Source organism: Vombatus ursinus, unplaced genomic scaffold, assembly GCF_900497805.2.
Source record: "Vombatus ursinus unplaced genomic scaffold, bare-nosed wombat genome assembly UNPS02001287.1, whole genome shotgun sequence".
Taxonomy (NCBI): Eukaryota; Metazoa; Chordata; class Mammalia; order Diprotodontia; family Vombatidae; genus Vombatus; species Vombatus ursinus.
In genome coordinates, this window is record NW_020941065.1 from 17,459,020 (window position 1) to 17,482,857 (window position 23,838).

A 23,838-nucleotide genomic window follows, 5' to 3' on the forward strand; every position below is an offset into this window, starting at 1 on the left:
AGAATGAGAAGTCTGCCAGACCAGGGAAGGAGAGCTGGTGAAGGTGGGGTGGTCGTGCCTTGGGCCAACGTGGGCGGGTCCCTTACCAACCAGAATTGAGAGGCCTCACTGAGGGAGCCCAAGCACAGCACTTCACACACCACATAAGCAGAGTTAAGGGTGGACGCGGCGGAGGAAGCCCGAGGGGGCACGGCACAGCAGCAACCCAGCCCCCAGCTTGGTTAGGCTGGAAGCAAACCAGAGTCTGCCGACATCCCCTTCCCACCGCCAAGGACGGGACCCTTCACACAGACATGCAGAGGACTGAGCTCGCTTCACCCAGGGACATATTTAATACATTAAAAATACAAAATTGACTTGAGAAGACCTGGGGAAGCACACAAGTCACGCCCGTGGTATGGAAGCCTCGTGCCCACCCACTGCTGGTTCTTCTGGAACCCTGCTGGATGCTTGATGGACGGACGGATGGACGGATGGAAGGTGGTCTGCTGGTCAACGATGGCTGAAGAATCCCTGTGGATGGTTGTACTTGAAGGGCTTCATCCGACTGGGCCCCCTGGGAAAAGAGGCACGCATTTGCTCCGAGCGCTCTGCCGCCAGCAGCGCCAGAGTCACTTTGCTGTTTAATGTGCAAGGTTAAGACACAGGGGCAGCTAGGTAGCGCAGTGGATAGAGCTCTGGCCTTGGAGTCAGGAAGACCTGAGTTCAAATCCGGCCTCAGACCAAACACTTGACACTTACTAGCTGTGTGACCCTGGGCAAGTCACTTAACCCCAACTGCCTTACCAAAAAAAAACCCCAAAAAACAAAAAAAAGACCCAAAAATGCTTAAGACATAAACGAGAATCTGAGGGCCCTGAGCACACGTTTCCTAAGGGAAGATGGGGGCCTGCCTGGAGAGCCCACAAGGTCCCTTCGCTGCTACAGGGATGGGGCGGGGAAGGGAGAGGAGGAGGAGGGTGAACAGCCACAGGACAGAATTTCGGAGCTGGAAAAGAGCTTCACGGCAGCTGGTGCACTTTTCTCATTTCAGAATTGTGGACAATGACAGCCAATGATTTGCCCAAAGTCACAGGGCCCCTCAGGGCAGAACCAGGACCAGGACCCAAGCCTCCTGACCCTCAACTTTGTGCCTGCCCCACACTAGTCCCTAGCTCCAATTCCAGCTGTCAGCAACAATCTCATTTCCAGGAGATCTGAGATAGAAACCCGATCCTCCAGGTGGTTTCATGCCCTCTCAGCCCCTGGCTCACTAGATCTGTTACCCAGTGAAAGTTTCCCTGCCAGAAATGGCTCGACTTGGAGGACAGGCGTCCTGCTAAAAGAAAGGAGGGGTCCTTCAGGAACTCCTTGGAAAGAGCTAGGACTGTGAAGACAGGCTGTGAGGCTGGTAGGAAGGGCTGAGGGAAAGACAGAGACTGGCAGAGAGAGAGAGGGAGGGAAGGATGGGAAGTGAAGGGGAAAAAGAGAAAGAAAGTGGGAGGGAAGGAAAAAGCAAAGAAAACATCCAGCCATTCACTGGGGGCACCAAGCAGCTCAGTAGGGGAGAACCCTTTTCCTCAGCCTGGCAGAGCCGGACCCTGATGGGTACTTCTCAAAGATGTCAGATAGGGGGCAGATTTCTGCTGAGCCTTTTCTGTCTGTGGACCAAAGAGAGGCAGGGCAGATGCCAGGATTTCCTCCTTCAGGATGGGGCAAGGAGGAAGACAGCCGTACAGGGAAGAAGCAATGAGTACATGGAAACCGGGTTCTAAGCCTCTCCTTCCTTATCACTGCTCCTGCCTATTTCTGCACCAAAGAGACAGAAAAAATACTCAAAATTCATGTCAAAGGATTTGAAATCTACTCTAGGAAAAAAGAGCATGGTCTATGGAAAGTACCTGTCCTGCTGTGCCATGGGCCAAATCACTCACGAGGCCCAGAGTCAGCTGCCCAGGGTAGAGGCCGTGAGGCAGGGGAAGATGCCCCCGATGCAACAGAGCCTGATGTGGGGACCAGGATAGTGGGAGGGATGCCCTTTGAGGTCGGGCAAACAGGCACATCCTTGGGGTCATGCCGAGGGCCCTTGGCACCTGCTTTGTCGTATTTTCGGGCTAAGCTGAAAGGCTGGCCTTCTCTCTAACTGCCGGGGTGGCCTCTAGTGACAGCACGGTCACTCCCACCAGGCCTGTCCCCCCAAGCCCAGCCTGCTCACCTGACCAGGCGGAGACACATTTTCTCCTGGGGGAATTCCTTGGGCCCTTCCACACTGGTATCGTGGCTCTCCGTCTCCAGGTAGACATCGAGCAGAACGCACAAGCGCTGCAGCTGATTGGTCAGGAGCTGATGGCCAGGCTTGGGGCCATAAAGCTCCCGGTAGCACACGCTGACCTCGCTCTCCATGGCCTGTGACGGACACACACGCCTTGTCACTAATGAGTAAGCCTCAGCTGCGGTGCCCGAGCCTGGCCCAGGGAGCCTGACGTTCCCCAAAGCGGCCAATTGCCCTCATGCCTGCCCCCACCACGTGGCCAAGGCCAGGAACCCTCCTCTTGTCCTTGCCCAGGGCTGTGACAGCAGCGGGCAGACCTCCCCAGTCTATCTTCATGGGCCCAGCCTCTCTGAACCCAGTCAGGGGCTGGGTTAGGCTTGAGAGCAGCCAGTGCGGGGTCTCGCAGACACAGGCTGCAAAGCCTGAGGGGTAGGACTGCGGGGGTGCATGGAGGCTGCTGAGGTCCCGCTCCCCAGGGAGTCGCCCTCCCCCCACAGAGCTAGCCACTGCACTGGCCACCCCTTACCCGAATGTTATCGTCATTGCTGCTTGTCTTCTCTCCTTTCCAGTTCAGACAAAGTCGGAAAATGGGTGGGATGGAGGAGTAGCCTGGGTTCAGCACCACAGCCGCCTGAAGCTTGGCTGTGAAGACAGAGAGGAGACACAAATCACGTGACAAAGAAAAGCCCTTGGCCGGTCAGCAGCGACACTCACACCCTGTGTCCGGGCTGACCTGAAACCCGTGGGAAGTCGGGTTGGGGGTAGGGGGTCTGTTCTGGGAAAGGGCAGCACAAGCAGCTCATCCCCCACGGAGGTGCGCTTCACAGAGAAGCCACGCTCCGAGGGCTCAGGGTCCCTGGCTCCCCTGACCCCTGGGGCGTGCCCCCGACTACGGTAAGACCAGGGCACGAGCCGGGTCATCTAGGAGGTGGGAGAAGCACACGCAGACTCCTCCAAAGGCGGTGGGGAAGGGCAACCACCCAGAGCTATTTCTGAGCAGCGAGGCGCTCACGAGAGCCAGAACCTGCCACCCGCCGGGACAGTGATGCCAGGGCCAGGCTGGGAGGCGTTACAAAATGGCAGCACCTCGAGGCTCCTTATTGGCTCGGGGAAAGGGGGCCTGACTTTCACTCACCTCAGGTCACCCAAAGGAGGGCCTGATCTCCACAGCTCTGAGCAAACAGCTAGTGGGGGAGGGGGGAAGGGAAGGGAAGACAACTCTACCTGTCCCTCTCTCGATGAGCGCCAGGTAGTACAGGTGTGTGTCCTCCGCCAGCCCAGCCTCTGCAATGTCCCGGGTGTAAGGCAGATTCTGCAACGCAACAGGGGAGAGAGGAAGTCAGTGATTCGTGGGGGTGGGAGGGAGGGAGCGCGCCCGTATGCGTGCGTCTGAGCGTGTGTGTCTGTCCTCCAAGTTGCACTTGTGGAGGCTCATGGCAGAACAAGCTCTCTCCCTCCCTCCCAGTACGTACCAGGTAGTCCTCATAGGCAACTGCCACCCACTTCACGAGGCGGGACACGATTTTTGCAGGGAAAAGGCGCTGGCACTCACTGGTGACCGGCACAATGCCGTGCTCTTTAAGAAAAAAGAGAGACAGAAGGGTGATGGGACGAGAGGACCTGGTAGTCGAGCTGAGCCGGGAGCCTCTGGCTGCCTCGGACGGGGCTCCAGGAGCACGGGCAGGAGCTCGGCGGTGCCCTCGTCATTACCTGTGTCCAATGTTCAGGACAGACAGTTGGACCTCCGCACCTGACATGGCTCCACTGTGAGAAAAATCAGATATTCATTGCTTCTGACAGCAAACACTGGCCAGTAAAATGAAACCCCCCTGGCTCAGTACTCCCTGGGCCTCAGTTTTTCTCTGGGCAGGTGGAAGAGGCCAGGGTGGCCCTCAGGGACACCGCGTGAGTTAAGTTTCCACACACAGACAAACCAGGGAGGGGCTTTCGCACTAATGAGTCACAGAGCTGCTGGGACTCAGACCCACGGGGGACAGGCCAAAGTGGTCACCGCAGGGTCAGAGCTGGGGGGCTGCAACCCCACCCTGAGCCTGAATCAATCCCCCAAACTCGGCAGAAATTCCCTTCCCATGCCCATGATTCTGTCTGCTGAGGGCAGCCCAGGCCTCAGGCCTCCCCGAGAATGGACAAGGGCATCCCTGACCCAGCACAGGGGAGGAGGTGGGAGCTGCACCCCAGCTTCCCTGTCAATGACCTTGCCCCGCCTTCTCTGCCCATGCACCCGCGGCAGGCCGTGGAAGGTCAGTTTGAGCTGAGGGGCAGGGAAGATCAGGATGAGGAATTTCTGGAGAATAAGACAAGCCCCTGTGGCGATGTCGAGCCCAGGTGCCGCCCAAAGTTTAGTTTGACGCCAGACCTACCCAATGAAGCAAACTGTTTGGTGAGAGCCAGGCGGGCCTGCAGCCGCGTCCTCAGCAGCTTCATGGTGGTCTCCATGTGGCTGGCGCTCAGCGAGTTGTCCGCGGTCACCGTGTGCTGAGGAGGGACAGGCCCATGTCAGTGCCCAGCACTGCCCTCTCCACACCCTCCACACCCTCCCTCGGAGGGGCGGGGATGGTCTCCAGGCCCCAGCTCGTGCAGGCTGGCAGAGGGGGCTGGACTCAGAGCCAGGAGGCTTTAGAAGGCCAGGGTCTTGACTGAGGCTCAATCTCCAAGTTCCCAGGAGATGCCCGAGGAGGACTTTAAGGGAGGTTTGACACACAGTGATTTCATAAAAAGCTGATGAATCAATCAATTAATGACTATTCAGCCATGAATATCATGTCCCAGGTTTCCTGAGGGACAGTTCCAGTTCTTCCATAAGAGGCTAGTCATGGCAGAGATGAGAGCAGCAAATGCCGTGCCCACATTCCTGTGCCCAGCAGATCACTTCAATTCAGAGTCGAGAGCCCAAAGCTGCCTCCAACTCCCCTAGCCAGGAAGCCCAAGCAGCTTTACTTCCAAGGAGGGCTACCCTGCCATGCTCTGGAGCTCGTGGGGAAAGATATGGAACACTGCCAGCCTGTGCCATGGTACCCCTGGGGCTGAGCCCTACCCAGCATACGTACCTGTGGCTGCTCTTTGGGGAAGTGCAGGCCCCCCAGCTTCTGCACCCACAAGTAGGGGTGCCCCAGTTCAAGCACATAGTCGCTCAGGGTCAAGATGCTGCAGTGAACAACACAGGTCATTTCCGTCAATGCTGGGGCCTCTTCTCAGGGCCGCCCTGCCCCTCCCTCCCCTCTCTGAGAGGCCACTCGTTCAGACCCCACCTCTTCTCTTCCCTCTGGCCTTGCCCCAGTGTGGCTCTCCCTGGGGACATGGCCCCTAACCAGCCACATGGCCACGGGCAAGCTACTTGGATGGGTCTCGGTTTCCTCATTTGTAAAAGGTGAGAGCAGAGGATTGGCAAGATCCTTTTCCGACCTTGAGGCTTTAACTACGATGTCCTCCTCCAAGAGGACATCCCTGCGCCTTCCCCTCCTCCACCCCAGTACAGAGTGATATCTCCCTTCCAAGGACTCTTGGAAAGAGTGTCCTTTGGTGCAGCCATGGACCACCGTGTGTGTGTGTGTGTGTGTGTGTGTGTGTGTGTGACTGTGAGTGTGTGTATGTATGTGTGTGTGTACATGTGTGTGACTGAGTGTGTATGTATGAGTGTGTGTGCACGTGGTTGAGCATGTGTATGTGTGTATATGTGAGTGTGTATGTGTGAGTGTATGTGAGTGTGTGTATGTGTGTGACTATGAGTGTATGTATATATGTATATGTGTGTATGTATATGTGTGTACGTATGTGTGACTGTGTATGTATGTGAGTGTGTGTATGTGAGTGTGTATTGCGAGTGTGTGTATGTGAGTGTATGTGTGAGTGTGTGTATGTGTGAGTGTGTGTATGTGTGAGTGTGTATGTGTGTATGAGTGTATATGTATGTGCGAGTGTGTGTATGTGTGAGTGTGTGAGTGTATTTGCGAGTGTATGTGTGAGTGTGTATGTGTGTGTATGTGTGAGTGTGTGAGTGACACTGCCCTCCATCTGTTCACAGGCTTATGGAGGGAAGTGGCCGGGTCACGGCTCCCACGTGGGACGGGACCTCTCCGAGTCTTTCCCTCAGACCTGAGCCCACAGAAGGCCAGCATGGCTGAAGGACAGCACACTGGACGTGGAGGCAGGAAGACCTGGGGTCAAATCGTTCCCAGAAGACACAAGCTGTGTGACCCGACTTGCCCTCTCTGGGCCTCGCCTTTGCCATCTGTTAACATGAAAGGGCTGGACTTTACAGTTCCTCCTTTCCCTTCCAGCTCTATAGCGGCGTCCTGGGACGCTAGGCCTGTTTGATTGTACGAAGCGTCCTCTCGTAACCGTCAAATTGACGAGGATTGGCTCTTCACTCTCGTTCCATCAGTCTTAACCCACTTGCTCTGAATCTACCAAAAAGGTGCCCAGCCCCCTGACTCCCAAGGAAAAGGGCCACCTTTGCTCTCCGTTCCATCCTACCGTGTAAGGGTAGCTCTCCTGTGCAAACATTGTTACCTTTCTTTTACAGAGCAGACTGAGGGCTCTCCAAGTTAAGTGACAGCTAAGCGTCCGAGCCAAGATTCAAACACACATCTCCCAATGCCCAGGCCAGCACGCTTCCCAGCATGCCACGCCTTAGTCCTCTGAGCTGAGGGAAGTTCAGGGAGTCACCTGTACTGCTGCCCTTCTGACACACTACTTATTCAAAGAGTCTTAAGATGTTTCCACTGGAAACTCGGACCCCCACAGACTTCAGGAGAGAGGCCCAGTGGGAACCACTACCTGAGCCAACTTACCCGACTTTATCAAACTGGTACTGGTTGGCTGGGTTGGGGGTCTTCTTGCCGTGATCCCCAGGATACAGGCAGCTTAAGATCATGTCAGGAGACAGCAGGTCACTAGGAAGAGGGAGGGAGAGGTGTGAGGACAGCCAACAGCAGCTCCCGGTCTGTGCCCACGGCCCGGGAGCTCCCGAGAGCAGCTCCTGCCTTCCAGTGCCCTCAGCCTAACCCAGGGCCCTGCACCAAAGAGCCGCAGGATCCTAGAGCAGGTTTTCACACACACATTCTCAGATCTCTCACCACCTGTGAGATGGGGCATGCAAGCGTCCATAATCCTAGTCTGCAAAAGAGGAAGGGGACTCTCCAGGGTCATTAGGTGGAGATGGGATGAAAGGTCAGGTCCCTGACCAACATCTTGCTCCCAGAGAGGCATTTAGGGATGATCATTCTCCTTTTTGCTAGGAAACATACACATGGCAGGATAATCAACGTGGTGGCCTGGCCATCCCGCCTCAGAGGGCAGCATGCTCAGGTGACCCGGACCAAGGACAATGCAGACTGAACACGTTGCTTGGCACTCCGTGGGCAGACCCCTCTGCACCACACGTCTGTGGTACTGAAGGCTAAACTCTCTGCTGAACTCCAAGTGTCACGTCTGCCTCTCATTGGCAGTGTAAGCCCAATCTCAAGCTAATGACAGCAAGCACAGCCCCTGCCCACTCCAGACCCCCTGAGGGAAGAGACATTATCTTCCGCACTGGAGACAAGGTGACCCAACAAACCAGAACAGAGAGCTGGCAACACTGACCTTGCCACTACGCACAAGGGCTGGGACAGAAAATAATTAAGTGTGACAGGCAGAAGAGAGCTGGCCCCGTTCTCTCGCCCCGCAGGCAAACAGAACATCCATTTCATCCCAAAGGAAGGGGAAGCGTGTCCCTTCCCCCGACTGAGGGGAGATGTTTCACGGCACCACTTGCTTTCCAGCTGGATTTATGGGGTATCTCCTCTAATTGTTTTTATAGCTGAGAGATCAGAAATGGATGAGCCGAGAGAGCTGAATGGCCCCCAAGCCCCAAGGGCCCCTCAGTGGCTCCCGGGATAAAGAGCCTAGCAGCTTCTGGGAAGCTTGGGCTCCCTCTGATGGACTAAGGACAGAATGGAGGCAACTGTAACCAAGTCTCCTGAAGAGGATGGCACTCCAGCACAGCTGAAAGGGGGCTCCCCCTTCTCCATGAGCATGGCATCTGCCCAGGCACCCAGAGTCCCTCTTCTCCACTGCACTCACACCAATACGGAAGGCCCCAGCCAGCCCGCCCTCCTGCCTGCCCCCTGCCAAGGGCTGGGCTTGGCCGCTACGGGTGAGCCCAGGGAGAACACCGGCACCCCTCGGGATGTCCCAGGAAAGCTAAGATGGCAGAGAACCTTTCCCTAAGACTAAGGCCTAGAGGTGCCACTCGAGAGTTTCTGCCACCAGAGCAGGCCTTGGCTGCGGTCAGTGGGCACCTGCATGGGCAGGTGGGCCTGCTGCTCTGCTAGAGGCTGGGGGGTGATGGTGGGGGCACACACTTTTGGGACAGAGAGGTGCCCCCCACCCCCAACAACTTGAGTTTTGGGAACACGTACCCTGCGCTGACTGGAGTGACAATCTCTGTGGCAGTGCTCACTCTGGCCTTCACAGTCATGATGTTGAGGTTCATGAGGTAGTAAAACGTCAGATGGAGCACGCTGTCATCTGCAGGGGTGGGGTGGGGTGTCACAGACGTGGCGGACCACAGACGTGGCCTACCTAAGCCAATGTGCTCAGCTAATGGGAGGAAACGGGCACCAGGCCACAAGGCCGGCAAATGCGCGGTGAGCCAGGGGACACACCGGGACTTCCTCCGGCCAGGCTTGGATTCCTTCCACCACCCCACAATGGGAAGAGCAGAAAAGCTCATCCAGGGATGAGTTTCATCTATTTGAGCTGTGGGAAAGAAACTCTTCTCCCACCACTTCCAACCCTCAAACCTCAGAGGCAGCATGGAAGGCGTTGGACTTGGTGTCAGGAGAGACCTGGGGCCGAATCCAGATTCTGCCTCTCTCCAGCTGTGTGCGACGTCAGGCCCGCTGCCCCAAGGCCTTGTCCTGGGACCTCCAGCCATCTCACCTTTGCACTTGAGGTCGAGCATGACAGACAGCGGGTGTCTCTTGAGCATCTCCTTCCGCTTGTCATCCAGCTGAACACCCAGGGTGGGGCGTCGACGTTTCTGGGGACAAAAGAGCAGAAACCATCTCCTCAGTACTGCTGCCTCGGCCTCCTCAGCCTCCCCGCTGGGCAAGTCGTCGGCCCCCACGCTGCCCCTCAGCTCCGGATCCCCGCGGCAGGGCTCTTACTGTGGTCTGTTCCTCCTCAGCATCTGAGTCGCTCTCGTCATCTGCATCCAAAGAGAGAAGGCAGAGAGAAGCCGGGGCTGCCCTGAGGGCTCGCTAAGAGCCATGAGGCCCTCTGCACCCCCTCCCGAGGCCCTGGGCCGCCTCCTTCTCTAGACCCCTTCTGCGGGAGCATGGAGACATCCCAGGCCCAGTCCCATGGTCAACATGTCTAACCTCTGGACGCCACGGAACCAGATGTGGCGAGATGGTTTCAGACTGAAGCAAGGGAGGAAGGGGAAGGGGAAAAACAAATCGAGCTGAGCCTTTACCTTGAGAATCCTCGGGGGGTTTGTACAGGGCCTTGGCTTCTTCCACACTGCCCTCTATAGCCACAGACAATTTTTTATCTGAAGGCAATTTGAAAAAGCAACACTTCAGGTCAACCTAGTGGAACCCTAGGCCCACAGAACTCAAGAACTATGACTTAATCACTGTATAAAGAGGTTTCCTGGGGGCCGGCAATCAGGGAGCCTCTAAAGAACTAGGGAAAGCTGGCCCACCACATGAGGAGAACAGAAGGCCAGGACATGCCCCAGGAGAGAGAGGCACCGTAGATGGCAGTAAGCGAACTCCTCTCCGTCCAGCACAGGTCACGGTCTGGATGAAATGCCCCAGGAATTCTCCTGTTATTAGGCCTGTGAGCTCCCACCCTGAGAGTCTGCCTACAGCGGCCTGAAACCACAGCTTCAAGCCCAGTTCTTGACTTTGTGTCCTCTTCCCCACCTGGCCGTGAGGCCTGCCTGAACTCCACAGGTGTAAGATGGGAGGTCAGACTGGTAAGTGAAAGGCCAGCAATCCCACAGCTCCGAATTTTCTGACTTCTCCCATTCTGCGGGCTCTAGCACAGTCAAAGGGAGTCTCAGTTCTCCATATTAAGTGGGCCAAGAAAATTCCCAGGATGCCAAACCATCGAGACAGTGTCTCAAGGGGTGGCCAGTCACTGCTGTCCAGCCCACCCCGAGACTACTGAAAACCAGTAACGTCGCAGGGCACTGGACAGACGTCCTTGGCTGCCTTCTGAGCAGTCCCATGCTTGGGGTTCTATCAGGAAAATGGCCTTCTGAGCAGTCCCATGCTTGGGGTTCTATCAGGAAAATGGATAAGGGGGGTGGGCTTATTGTGAAAGACACAAGAAAAGAAATATACTCACCCTGTCTAGGGGGCTGAGAGGAAGGTTTCATGTAAGCTAATGTAGAAAACAGGACAGAAGAGGAGGGGAAAAAAGGAGACAGAAAGGAGAGAAGACTCAAGAAAAGAGGCAGTAATGCAGTACTGCACCGGTGCCCAGTCAGAGGGGGAGAGAGGCCCTATGCTGCATGCGGGGCAGAGCCTTCATTTGGCAGGCAGGCAAGAGGAAGTGCCATCAGGCCTCTCGGCAGCCTCAGGGGCTGGAGAGGTGGCCGGCCCAGAGTGCCAAGCACTCCCAGGTTCAGAATCGCATTACCTTCTCCCCATCCTTTCACTGACAACATGCCTCCGGGCATCAAGCATGCACTGGCTACGATATGAGCAGAAGCGAATGCCGACGTGGCAGCTGGTGACTGATGAGCGGGGAGGGGGCGAGAGTTCCTCGGGAGATGAAGGACACAGCCCCGGCCCACCCCCCTGCCTCTGAGGCTCGCCAACCTTGCCAAACTCAAAGGCAAGGGCATCTCAAAGGCTGCTGCTTCATCAGCTTCCTCCAGCCCTGCTCAGCGTCTGGGACAGCCAAGGAGAAGCCTCCACGCTGGGAGGGGAGGGAGAAAGCCACCCAACTGTGAGGGAAGCAACACCTGAGAACCCCCAAATGCTGCCAGGGGCATGCCTTTTCTGCAAGGAGCTGTGAAATTCGACGAGGCCACCTGGATACCTGAATCTAGCCCTTCCTGAGCCCACCCCTGCTTCCAGATACTTACCACACGCCTGACCGTAAGCACTGGCCTGCACAAACAGCACATAGAGGGGTGGGGGAAGGTGGCGGGCAGTCTCATATTGCTTGTGCGCCTGGTCGAACGGCATAAAGAGGTACTCCTGCACGGGGAGTGAGGCCTGACCAAAAGAGAAACAAGAAGTGACCCATCCTAAACCAGCTGCTGTCAGGGACTGCCCAGATTGGTTCTGAGGCCACACTGTCCCCTGGCCTGGGGGGAAGTACCTCACAATCCCATCACAACCAACCTGTCCCTTGGGAGAGGGAGAGGAGGTTGAGGAAAACCAGGCCTTGCCTGGTCAAATGTTAGAGGCAGGATCTGAACCCACATCGTCCTGTTGCCAAGACCAGCATTCTCTGTAATCTTATCTATGCCACGTTGCCTCTAACTGAAAAAATGTCAGACCAGAATAGTTTGTCCTTGTGGGAAAGGAGGAGCCTGGCAGCCCCAGCCTGCCTCCTCCAGCCGCAGCTGCGAGCACGGCTGTCCAGCACGGCAGAGCCCCTGCGGCACAACCCAGACAGGAAGGGCCTGGCAAGGTCGCGGGGCCACGTGGAGTGCCTCGGGTAGGCACCATTCCTGATGCCAGTCCGGGCTCACTGCAGGGACACATTCTGGTTCAATGTCAGACAAAAGTCTAACGTTCTGGCTCTCCAAAAGCACAGTGAGCTGCCTTGGGCCACACTGATTTTCTCCTCACAGGCAGTCTCAAAAAAGAGGCTGGACCACTACTGGTCAGGCATGTGCCTGACGTGATCATCCTGGTTGAAGCAGAGGGCTAGCGAAATCCCGTGCAAATCCTGTGACTCCTCCCAAGGGCCCCTGGCACCAGTGATCACCTTGGTCACAGTGGCTGAGAATACCCAGACTCACAGGGACCTTGGAGGTCACTCAGTCCATCTGGTACCTGAGCAGGAATCCCTTCCTTTCTCCAACTCACCCAGCCTCTGCTCAACGGCCTCCAGTCTGGACCCCAAGGCTGCTCCCTCCAGCCTACGTCCCAACGTCAGGTCCCCACCTCCCCTTCTACACGGCCCAAATTTCACCTTTAACCACCTCACACATACAGAGTTATTTGTGTGTTGACTCTCCTACTCCTTGAGGACAGAACGGGGACCACGGATTTGCCTTTCTTCATACCCCAGCATGAAGCACAGGGTGGAGCACATGGCAAGCACTTAATAAAGGTGGTTGAATCTGCCTCTCTGTAACTTCAAAGTGACTCCCCTGCTTGTTTCAAGGTACTCCCCTGGTGCTAGTTCAGACCAGCCTCACCCTCGGATCCTGACTACTTCTGAATGGAATGTTTCTACAGGATGGCCTGGCTTGGCCGGAGGGAGGATGGGACACAACCTCTAGTTGTCCCATACCTGAGGTTTCCAGGGTCGAATGGGTGGCTAGGAGAGGTCTAAACGTTAGAACTCCTTTAGGATCATTGGCTGTATCCTTCACTGCCCTTAACGGGGAGACTGATACTCTCACAGCTTTTCATCAAAGACCCTCCCCTGAGCACAGAGCCAAAACCTCCAGCGGCTAAGACAGCCCCTGCCCCTCCGATGGCTGACTTGTGATGCAGCCTCTGCAATCCCAACATAAAGGCATTTTTACTCTAGACTCTCACAATGCTGTCACCAAACTGACTGTCCAGTCCTCACAAACATTCAAGTACCACAAGCCAGGGGGCCAGCATTTTCAAGAGGCCCCAGCCTTGCAGGTCTTTGTTCGGCCGTTACTCCTATCCTATTCTGGACTAGAAGGGTTCCCCTCTTCATGGCTTGGGACACTGCCCTGAAAATAACTGTAACTGCGAGAGGACACCGACTGGCTGCAGAGGAAGGAATCGAGCCTGGGTCCATGGCTGCAGAGGAAGAAGTCTTTTGAAGTGGTCCCCACCAGCCAGCCAGCCAGCAGCATGAGATCATGAATCTCTCATTCACCAACTTGTGCCCAAGCACCCCAACTTGCCAATGATCTCTCTGGGGCTCTGGGGATGCCTCACAGACTCCGGCAGCTTCCACAGTACCACAACTGCCTCTTCTTTCCTTACGATTTAACCCTACAACTTACATCCCATCCCCAGAGGACTGAGCAGCCACCGTTATCAGTCACTACTTAGCAGAGTGCCTGGCACTTACTAAAACGTGCTGGAGACTGAGTGTTTCCCCTACATCAATCCATAAATTGATGTTAATGAAAAAGTGGTAAAGAAGAGTCTGTGAATAAGCCCCTAATGCCTGCACACGCACGCATTCCCTTTTTCGATGGGCTCAGCAAAGGCTGCCTGACCCCGTAACGGGAAGATCTCAGCCCCAAGAGGACGGAGCAGAGGAGCTAAAACGATCTGAGGGCTCCACCCAAGTACCTGGCCAGCAGAATCATCGGGACGGAGAAGGCCCAGGGCTCGGTTTCAGCAGGTGAGAGGGCAGGTCTGGGAGGACTTACCTGCATGATGCTGTTAAGCCGAGGCTGAAGGCTGCTCAGGTATTCTTTCTTGACTTCAATCTCCTTCAGGATTTTCTCTTTATTGGCCAGACAATCTTTATACTTTTCTGCCAACCTGATGGAGGAAATTACAACAAGTTCAGATTGAATCTTGAGGAACATTCTTCTGAGGCTCCATTCAGGGACAACTCCCCCTGCCCGGCCTGGTCGATGTGTCCGTTCAGTTCTAGGTGCCCACAATGTCACAGAGGCACGGGTCAGATGGCGTGGGGAGCCCAGTCACAATTTTACTCTGTGCTAGAGGGGAAGGACAACATTGCAGCTGACACTTCTACGGTGGTTTTAGGTGTGCGGAATGTTTTCCATCCATGACTTCACTGGGTCCTCAACAACCTGGAGGTGCTACTTTATAGATGAGGAAACAGAGGCCCTCAGGGCCTCTCCTCCCAAGAGAAGGAAACTGCCTATGGTTCCACAATTAAATTAGTAAGTGCTGGAGGTGGGATTCAATCCTGGAACTGTCCTGTCTCCTGGTCCAACAGTGCAGAGGCACCCAGGGGGCCTGAATACCAGCCCTCACACCTCGTGGCTGTGTGACGAAGGGCAATAAGGGAAGAGTACATGTGCTCTCTATTTCCTGGGGGCTCTGGAAAGGCTGTTTCTAAAGAGTAGAGGGCTAGGCCAAGGCGAGGCCAGGATGTGATGGGGCTGACAGACCCGGGTTCCCGGTGAGTGGGATGGCTACAGTCTACTGGCAAGAGCAACAAGGCTCAACAGCTCGGACTGAAAGGAGAGCCCGGATCACAAGACTGAAGGCTTCCTGTGCTAAGCCCCCTCATGGCCTTGGGGTCTGCCTCTCTCACACACCAACTGTATCCTGACTCACGCCAGTCATCCGTGTATGTCTCACCCTCCCCATTAGACTTTAAGCTTATTCAGGCCAGGGGGGTATTGGCCCCCGCCTCCTCGGACGTCGGTGAGAACCAAAGGAACCACAGAACACAAGGCCCAGGGACAGGCTCTCAAGTCTTTCAGAAGACGTGGTATGACTTCAAACGACCAGAATCACAGAACAATCTCTCAAAACAGAGACATCTAATCAGAAAGCAGGGAAAGAGGAGCCTGAGACAAGGCTGCCGGGTCTCTGACAACGACACAGGCAGACCTTAACTTAAACTATCTTTGAATCCTGGAGACGGAGGAAGGTAAAGCATCCGATGCCTTGGTGACACGGCGCATCCTTCCCCAGGACACAGCAATCGCGTTTACCTCTTCCGCTGCTCCAGCTCCCAGTCGAGGCGAGCAAGGGTCTGCTGGTGAGGGTCCCCCATGGTGATCTCAGACTTGCTGATCTCAGGAGGGGCCTCCTGATAAAACTCTTCCATACTTACCAGCTCAATTTCTTCATGCTTTGACCTTTAAATAGAAGCAAAGACTCAAACTTTAGCTTCTGGGAAACTCAAATCACAAACCCACCAGAACCAGAAGCTTTAGTCCCAAGGCCCAGCTGCAGCTTCCCTGGCTGACTGGGGACTCGATGTTCACCTTTGAAGCACTCAGGTGGGAGATTCCTAGGCTCTTACCCTTAGACTTATGCCACCCACTCTTTTTATCAATGGTTTAATAAAAATGCTGCCAGGACAAGGGTGGCCTCAGAAAAGAGATGAGGAAACACACCTTCTTTTCAGTGGAGAGGGGAGGGGTCTATAGATACATTGGCCACTTTTTTTTTTTTTGGCTTCTCTTTGCTACTTTGTGGTAGACTTGTGTAAGTTAGTTTTGATTAACTGCGTTTCTTTGTTACAACTGAGGGCTCAATGGAGGAGGATGATTTATTCAGAAATAAATGAAATAAGAAAACAAAAATCTATCCATAACACTTCACTGTTTTAAGAAGATGAAAAGAAAGAGGGAGAAGAAAGAATCCAGTATAAGTCAGAGAAAGACAAGAAAAGTAATGGTGGGTGTGCCACCTTGGGTAGGGAGATGGAGAAAAATGCAAAACTCAAAAGCTTATGGAAATGATTGTTGATAAATCAAAATAAAATAATTTTTAAAAAAAGAAAAGTAATGCTGGTTTGATATCCAGAGACAACAGAGGCCTGTTGTCTTTCCGGGAAGAATGAATCCAACATAGGACAGACTCTCCCAAGACTTGCTAACCAGATGACTATCTCTGTCTCTGGTGATTCACATATGCACAAACTGTACTGCTGGAAAGAACCTCAAAGGTACTGTGCCAAAGATTAGGAAGCCAGGCAAGAAACTGAAGCCCACGGAGGCAGAGATGATGCTTTTCCTGCCACCCACAGAAAAAAGGCAGAGTGCCTAAGACAAAAGTCATTTGGGAAAATGAGCAGAGAACATGGTATCTGAGGCTGGGTTTTCTATTTCAGGACCATAACAAGGATGGAGGAACATGCAAGGGTCAATGAGAATGTTTTTGCCTGAAGGCTTGTAACTCTAATTAGGAGGGAGAGCTAAACTAAAACAGGAGGGAGAAAACCATCCACACAAACCCTGCCAGAGAGGATATGCATGGTGCATAGAATGGCCACGTGGATGCTCAGAAGGCCCCATGAGTCAGATGCTCCAAAAGAAACAATGACCTCAGACAGCTTGGCCCAGGTGTGCAGATACAGATGCAGAGAGCCCAAATTCAAGGAGGCAGATGTGAACTCAGAACTGTCCCTGATGTTTGGGGGGGAGATTGAATCTAGTGCAGGCTGGGGATAGCTTATGGTCGAACCATTTGGAATTAGGCCCGAAGGACTGTAACACCGCGCATATCCTTTGGCCCAACAATACCACTGTTAGGCCTGTATCCCAGAAAGGTCAAAGAAAAAGGAAAAGGACCCACATGTACAAAAATATTTACAGCTGCTCTTTTAGTGGTAGCAAAGAATTGAAAATTGAAGGGATGTCCGTCAATTGTGGTATCTGCTTGTGATGAAATACTGTTGTGATACAAGAAATGATGAGCAGGATGCTCTCAGAAAAGCCTGGAAAGACTTATGCGAGCTGATGCAAAGTGAAGTGAGCAGAATGGGGAGACCATTGTACCAAGTAACAGCAATATTGTACGACGATCAACTGGGAACGACTTAGCCCTTCTCAGCAGTACGATGATCCAAGACAATTCTAAAGCATGCATGACGAAAAATGCTGCCCACCTCCACAGAAAGAACTGATGGGGGTCTGAGTGCAGATTAAAGCATGCTACCCTTCACTTTCTTCCTTTCTTTTTTTTAATTCTGGGGGGAGGAGTCTGTATGTTCTTTCACAATGTGACTAATATGGAAATAAGTTTTTCATGATTGCATATATATATATAACCTATATCAAACTGCTCCCCATCTTAGGGAGGGGAGAAGTGAGGGAGAAACTTTGGAAAAAATGAATGCTAAAAATTGTCTATACATGTAATTAGGAATAAAACCCAAATGTTATTACAAAGACGAAGATACGCCCATCGAGGTCAGGAAATGGTGGAGAGGGTCGTGGAGGCTACACCACCAGGTCATACGTCACTCATCTGGCAGAGGCGTGAGACAGCAATGACGGGACACTCTCATGATGCAGACGCGACATCTGTCCAAGGGTTCACTGGGCCAAAAGCAGAGCACCCAGTCATGTCATCTTTCCAAAGGCAGAAGAAGGAACCAATGGGAAATTCTATTCCACAACTGACTGACACCAATAAGAGGGAACTTGTTCCTGAAGTGGAAATGACTGTTACAGTGGGGGAAGGGAGAAGGAAGAGTGACCTCTAACTTTTCCAGTTTATTACAGAGAAGGAGAAAGCCAGGAATAGTTTGACATGTACTCTACACTATGGGACTGAAATTATCAGTGTTCGAGGAGGGATAAATAGGATCCCACGTCCTAAATTTTTCCAGGACCTGGCATGGTGTCTGGCATATAGTAGGTGATTAATAAATGTCTGTTGCTTTAACTTACAGGGAAAATCAACCCGAAGGGATGAAAAACTATCTAGGTAGACATCCTGAAAACAGAGAGAAACAATTCTGATGAGGTGGAAAAAGGAGGCTTGTCTGAAAGACTAACTCACTAATCACCGTGGATTTAAAAAATCAAGTACAGAAAATGGAAGCAAGGTCAAGTAATCCAGGATGAATACAAAAACGTGGTATAGTTAGAAAACTGTCCGTGATACTAAATCTCAGAACAAGCTGATGCAGGCAATGAAAACTAAGCATGCTTTCAAAAAAACAACCACCTTTTTCTTTTTTGCTCTCCTGTGGGAAAAAGGCTCAAAGAAGGGTCAAAGAACCATAAATCGAAGTGATTGGGATAACTGATGAAAGGAGAAAGATGACAGCTATAACTTTTAATTTGCTTCTCTTTCCTCTGCCCAAGAGAAGGAGGAGAGAAGAAAAGGTGGTAAAGAGGACGCTGAAACTCAAGATAAGTTAGATGAGAGAGCTCCTCACTGCCCTTGGTGAGTTCGACTCCCGGAGCCCAGAGTCTGCTGTGGGGCAGAGGGATGAGTGGCTGAATTTGGAGAGGCGTGCACTTCAATGCTGACCTGGGAGGCGACTTCACGTCTCTAGGCTCGGGGCAGGACTGGACTAGATGGCCTCCTACATCCTGGCCAGCCCTAACTTGATGAACTTATCAGTACAGAAAAACACTGGCAAAAGGGACTGCTGCCCCACTTTGGGTGATAATTCGACAGATCTCAGAACACAAGACAAGTAGACAGACTAAGGCAGGACAAATGCCGAGCGAATTGTCAAGAAAAGGGAAAAGAATGGGATCTCAAAAACAGAGGGTAGAGAGCTTGACTTTGATCCCTGGCAAACCCCTGGAAAATATTGAGGCAACAAGTGAGGAGAACTGAGAATAGGAAGCGGGGATTACCAGGAGCGAGCTCGTACCAGACTAACCTTATTTCCTTCCTGATCGGGTCCCATGGTAAGGATAGAGTTTACGCAGATCTGAGCCAAGCCTTTGACACATCTCTTTTTTGCTATTTTTGTGGAGAAGACAGAGCTGTGGAGGAGGGGACGTTACAACTGGATGGAGGCAGAAGTGGCTGAATGGTTGACCTGGAGGAGTCAGTTCAGGGTCTGATCTCAACGTGGGCAGAGGACCCTGAAGCTGGTCTCCTTCATTTCAATATTTTTATCAGTGACATGGCTAAAGGCATAAGGAAGATCCTTAAAGTCGGAGAGGACACAGAACAGGGAGTTATAACTAGTACTGTATAATCCACTTGGGATCCCCCCCAAACCTTGACAGGTTTGAATCAAGTAAGATGAAAAACAAATAGGGATAAATGTAAATTCTTACATGTGGGTTTTAAAAAAAAAAAAAAGATGAGGGTGCTGCTCCAAGACAGAAACATGTCTGAAAAACACCTGGGGGGAGTTTATCTAACAGCTAGCTGAACAGTCACCTGTGTGAGGCAGCTGGTGTCACAAAGAATGCTGGCTTGGGAGTCAAGAAGATGAGGTCAACTCTGGCCTCAGATGCTAACTCGATCTGAGACTTGGGCAAGTCACTTATCCTCTGCTACCTCAGTTTCCTCAACTGTGAAGTGGAGATAATAATAGCTCCTACCTTTAATAAACAAATATTTGTAAAAAGCACTTGGCACAGAGTAGATGCTAGGTAAATGCTTCTTCTCTTCTCTTTCTTTCTGTTCCCTAGCCCTGCCCCCATGGTGTGATCTGGCAGTCAATCACAGACTGAATTAAGGAGGTCAAGTGTCTAAGATGAGGGAGATTAAGAGTTCTGCTGTACGGCAGCCAGGGTCAGACCTTATCGGGAATATCGCATCCAATTCTAGACTTCACCATTTCAGAGGGGACAGTGATCAGCCAGAGAGCTTCCAGAAAAGAGAACCCGGAGAAGCACGAAGGGCCTTGATTTCAGGACTGGCTGAAGGAGCTGGAGCTGGCCCTTTAGCCTCAAGAAGCCACAGCACATGACAGCCAGGTGGCTGAAGAGCTACCAGCGGAAGAAGACTTTGGTCGGCTTGGTCCAGAAGGCCGAACCAGGAGCAGCTGGCAGAAAGGGCAGCATCTGATTCAGGCTTGGTAGAAAGAAAGCCTTCTGCCCCCCTTAACAATTAGAGCTACTCAAAAAGAAAGAAAACAGGGCCATGGGGGCATTTTTTTTGAGTGGAGAGAAAAACCAGAAAGGTCAGACAAGCAGGGGAGCTTCGAATGCTATCAGTTACTGTCATTCTGTAAGAGAGATGTGCATTTTCCTGTACAATTTTCCTTCTGTGCTCCACTATGTATGCACAAATGTCTATTCTATTTGGTGTTTCCCGAGTCCCGAATAAAAATGCCAATTTATTTTTAAATACGAGCTACCCAAAAGAGGAATGAATCGCCTCACTTCCTCCCCCCCCCCACCTCCTTCTCACTTCACTGGGGTCAGGAATGTCGTCATGAACTTTATTTTGGGGCATGAGTTAGGGTGAGAGATGCCTTCCTACTCTGAAATTCTATGATTCTGTCAATAAGTACCCAGAAAGACCATTTAATCTTCAGGTGACAGAAAGCTGGAAGGACCATTGCTAATTCAATTAAGTGACCAAATCACCTCAGTAGGCTGGAACACTGAGTTCCAGCCAAATGAAATCTACCAGGGATAAAAGGATATTCCTTCATTTAAATTTTTTAAAATTGCAGAAATCTAGAGTGGAGGCAGCCTGGCTTAGGAGCAGCACATGGGGCTGGGTGGAACACAAATCTAATTACTAGAACAGGACCCTCAAAAGGCACACCCACTTTAGGTTGCATTAACAGAAGCGTTCTGCATCTGAATGAGGGTAACCAAACGAGGAAGGAGCTCAGAGACCATGTCTTATGAAGAACATGGGAAGGTCCTAAGTGTGTCCATCCTAGAAAAGAGGACACAGGACAACTGTTGTCCCGCACACGAGGGTGGTGGTGCTACAACTCCGTCTGTAAAAAATCAGGTCAACTCTCCAAAGTGTAACCCATTAACACATGAACTGTGGGAACCTGGGAGAAAAAAATCAACAGGGAGTAGCAGAAAGGGAAAGTGTGACTTCAAAGGGAGTTGCTGCTATATATCCTAAAAGTCTAGTTTGCATCACTGGGGAACCTGCTAGGAACAAATCTCAGTTTGGGTCTGGTTTTTTGGCTGTTTGTTTTTCCAGCTCCGAGTCATCACCTAACATAATCCAATGAGCGTCTCGGCTAAGGCCTTTCTGTTCCCAGCCAGTCAGGTCTCTGTCTGGGGTCTCTGCCAGCCCACTGTGCACCCCAAGCCACTGTCCAATGCGCCACCTGCTCCCATACTCACTTAAATTCGAGGCACTTGGTGATCTCTTTCTGCAGGTGCATCACCTCATACAACAGGTTCTGGAGCTGGAGGTGATAGGCATCTACCTTCTGCTTAGCCTGGAAGGAGGAGGTGAAACTAAATCACTGGAGAGGAGGGAGACATGCGGGTGCGGCGACAGGTGGCACTTCACACTCCCTGCTCTGTCTGTCTGTCCAGCCCTACCTCATGAGTCTGATCTCGCCCCTTCTTCAGTCTGATATGAGCCAGCCGGTTCAGTTTCTTCAGGGTCATGAAGTGAACACAGCTCTGGATCCTCCTCTCTTCTATTTCGGAAGCCTGGGGACAAACAGACGTGGTAAAAGGCAGGTATCACCCTTGAGCCCGGCCCTTCTCGGGATTTCCACCACCTTGAGAATCAATCACAGACATGTGGTCCATTCCAAAGAACAGGAACAACTTAGAGGAAAGTCTGGATCAACCAAAACCAGTAAGGAAATGAAATGACCTCATCAGGAAAGACTGAAAATCCAGAACAGCTCTCGTGTACTTGTTGGGTCCTAGGTTTGGAGATTCTTTTTTTAAACAACAGACGATGAATAAATAATCACTGTGATTACACAGGGATTTAAACTGTGAAAGTACTGTCTTCACTTGCATTACAGTAACAGCAATAAACATTTAAATTAAAATAACGGCACTCCATCCTTGGGGCTCAGACCCTAAATCATCACGTGCTACACAGCTACCTTTGGCATCGTCCGGTGCCACTACCTGGGCCTCAGGCACACTTCTAGCTTCCAGGACTCCAAAGTCCAAGTTGTTCATCTGATACTAACAGACTAAATGTCATCAATGTAGGTGAATGCTCTCCACTGCTAAGCGACCAAGGGGCTCCGGGGCTGATCTGGCAACTAAAATAACCAAAATAAGGAACCAACTAGAGGACTTCAGGCCTAGGCCTGAGCAGGGCCCTGGAACTAGAGAGGCCGGACATAAAGCCACCAACAACCCACGGCAGGGTGTCTGCTGAGGGAGCTTCATCCCTGGCCATTTGGGATGTAATTAATGAACTAACCAGTCGTGACCATGTGTTCAGCTCAGTTCATTCCTTGCCGACCAAAGGCACCATGGTAGAATGGAAAGAAGGCTGGATATCGAACACCTGAGTTTCAATGCCAGACGTGAAGCTTAATACCTGTGTCACCTAGTGAAACCACTTAATCTTAACGTCCTCATTTGTAAAATGAGGGGATTAGACTAGATAATTCCGGTCCCCACCCACCTGTGTGTAAAGAGAAACCTTCAGCAGAGTCCCCTGCAAGGCAGAGGGCCCATCCAACTGGTAACTGGTGCACTCTCTGCTCCCTTGATCCCAGGGATTCTGAGACAGTTGTAATGAAAACCCCTCCCCTCACCCCCCTCCAGGAGGGGGTGTACTGCTTGCTCCCCACTCTGCCGCCTCGTCCATCTACCTGAATCATCCTGGCCAGCCTGTGGTTGTTTCAATCTACAGGCCTCCAGGTCACTCGCAGCTAGTTTCCTCAAGGAATTTCGTCCCTGGGTCAGTATCCACCTCCAGCCCAATACTGTGAAATGTCAGTAATACACAGATGAGCCAGCCAGCCATGCCTGGTCTCCCACTCCATCAATCTCTCCACTCTTGTGGCCTACGCTTTCTTTGACCTCAGTCATTCACAGGGATGGCCAGGACACCTCACAATCATGTCTGTTGTGCCACCTCCAGTCTTCTGAACCCACACTGTCCTCTCTGATCCCGAGTTCCTGCCTTCCACCTCTCCATCTCCCTCACTCCTCCTAACCATCCTTTAACGTTACCTCCAGTCCCTCCAGCCTCCCCTGTTCTCCCACGCCATCATCTCTGTTCTGGCCTCACTGGAGGTGACCAGTTCAACTGTGCACTTATCTTCACCCTTGACCTACCATCATTTAACATCTGAACCTGTTTCTTCATCTTCCCCTTCTAATGCTCAACCATGGACTACCCCAAGACCTGCCATTCATCTTGTGTGTTCATATTCTCAAGCTTCTGCACAGGGGAATCACCATTGTCTAGGTTGTATCCAGTACCACTGGGCTCGCCATGCTTCACAGGACAACTGGGGCCTGCCCCAAAGGACTCTGGCCTATTCCCTTCTCCAGCCGTTCCAACCTTTTCTTCTTAAACACTCAACACCTCCCCTCTAGGCCGGGAGCATCAACTTCTACCGAGAAAAGAGAGACTTTGCATGAACTCCCTCTTCTTTCCTCAGATACAACTCAAAACCCTGTTCCATTTCTCTCTTCTCCACCTCGACGCCTGCGCCCAAGGAAGTGGCGGCCCTTCTCCACGAGGCCAATTTCTTTACTACACACAAGAAGCTTACCTCATCCATCACCCTCCCACACTCAGGCATCTTCAATTTCTTGTATCTGCTGCCTTGCTTAAGTCTAAACCATCCCCAAGAACCCTGACTGACCTCATTATGCTAGACTTCCTCTCCTAGTCACTATCATGCTTCTGGAACCCTGTGCTGTGCTCATCACTGATCACCCTCTCTCCCCCTTGGGTTTTTGTGACACTCCTCCCTGTGGTCCTCGTCCTCGTCACCTGACTGCTCCTCCTCAGTCTTTTTGGTCGTTTCGTCCTCTATCCCACATCCTCTAACTGTGCTGTTCCCCAGGTCTCTGACCTGGGCCTCTTATTCCCCATCTCTACACCTTTTCTCAGTGATCT

General features: G+C 52.3%; 1 protein-coding gene across 3 annotated transcripts in view; it reads right to left on the reverse strand.

Moving 5' to 3' along the window:
* Positions 1 to 309: 309 nt before the first annotated feature.
* THOC5 (THO complex 5) overlaps positions 310 to 23,838 on the reverse strand; it is a 31,415-nt gene continuing 7,886 nt past the window's right edge. For all 3 annotated transcript variants that reach the window (XM_027863487.1, XM_027863479.1, XM_027863494.1), the window contains exons 4-20: positions 21,327 to 21,440; positions 21,123 to 21,220; positions 15,084 to 15,230; positions 13,815 to 13,929; positions 11,358 to 11,490; positions 9,732 to 9,809; positions 9,424 to 9,464; positions 9,197 to 9,296; positions 8,674 to 8,782; positions 7,063 to 7,164; positions 5,320 to 5,416; positions 4,633 to 4,747; positions 3,724 to 3,827; positions 3,476 to 3,563; positions 2,778 to 2,893; positions 2,195 to 2,385; positions 310 to 556 (exon numbers count right to left, since the gene is read on the reverse strand). In XM_027863487.1, the coding sequence (XP_027719288.1) occupies positions 493 to 556; positions 2,195 to 2,385; positions 2,778 to 2,893; positions 3,476 to 3,563; positions 3,724 to 3,827; positions 4,633 to 4,747; positions 5,320 to 5,416; positions 7,063 to 7,164; positions 8,674 to 8,782; positions 9,197 to 9,296; positions 9,424 to 9,464; positions 9,732 to 9,809; positions 11,358 to 11,490; positions 13,815 to 13,929; positions 15,084 to 15,230; positions 21,123 to 21,220; positions 21,327 to 21,440 (1,812 nt within the window). In that variant the 3' untranslated portion in view covers positions 310 to 492. The remainder of the gene's footprint in view (positions 557 to 2,194; positions 2,386 to 2,777; positions 2,894 to 3,475; positions 3,564 to 3,723; positions 3,828 to 4,632; positions 4,748 to 5,319; positions 5,417 to 7,062; positions 7,165 to 8,673; positions 8,783 to 9,196; positions 9,297 to 9,423; positions 9,465 to 9,731; positions 9,810 to 11,357; positions 11,491 to 13,814; positions 13,930 to 15,083; positions 15,231 to 21,122; positions 21,221 to 21,326; positions 21,441 to 23,838) is intronic.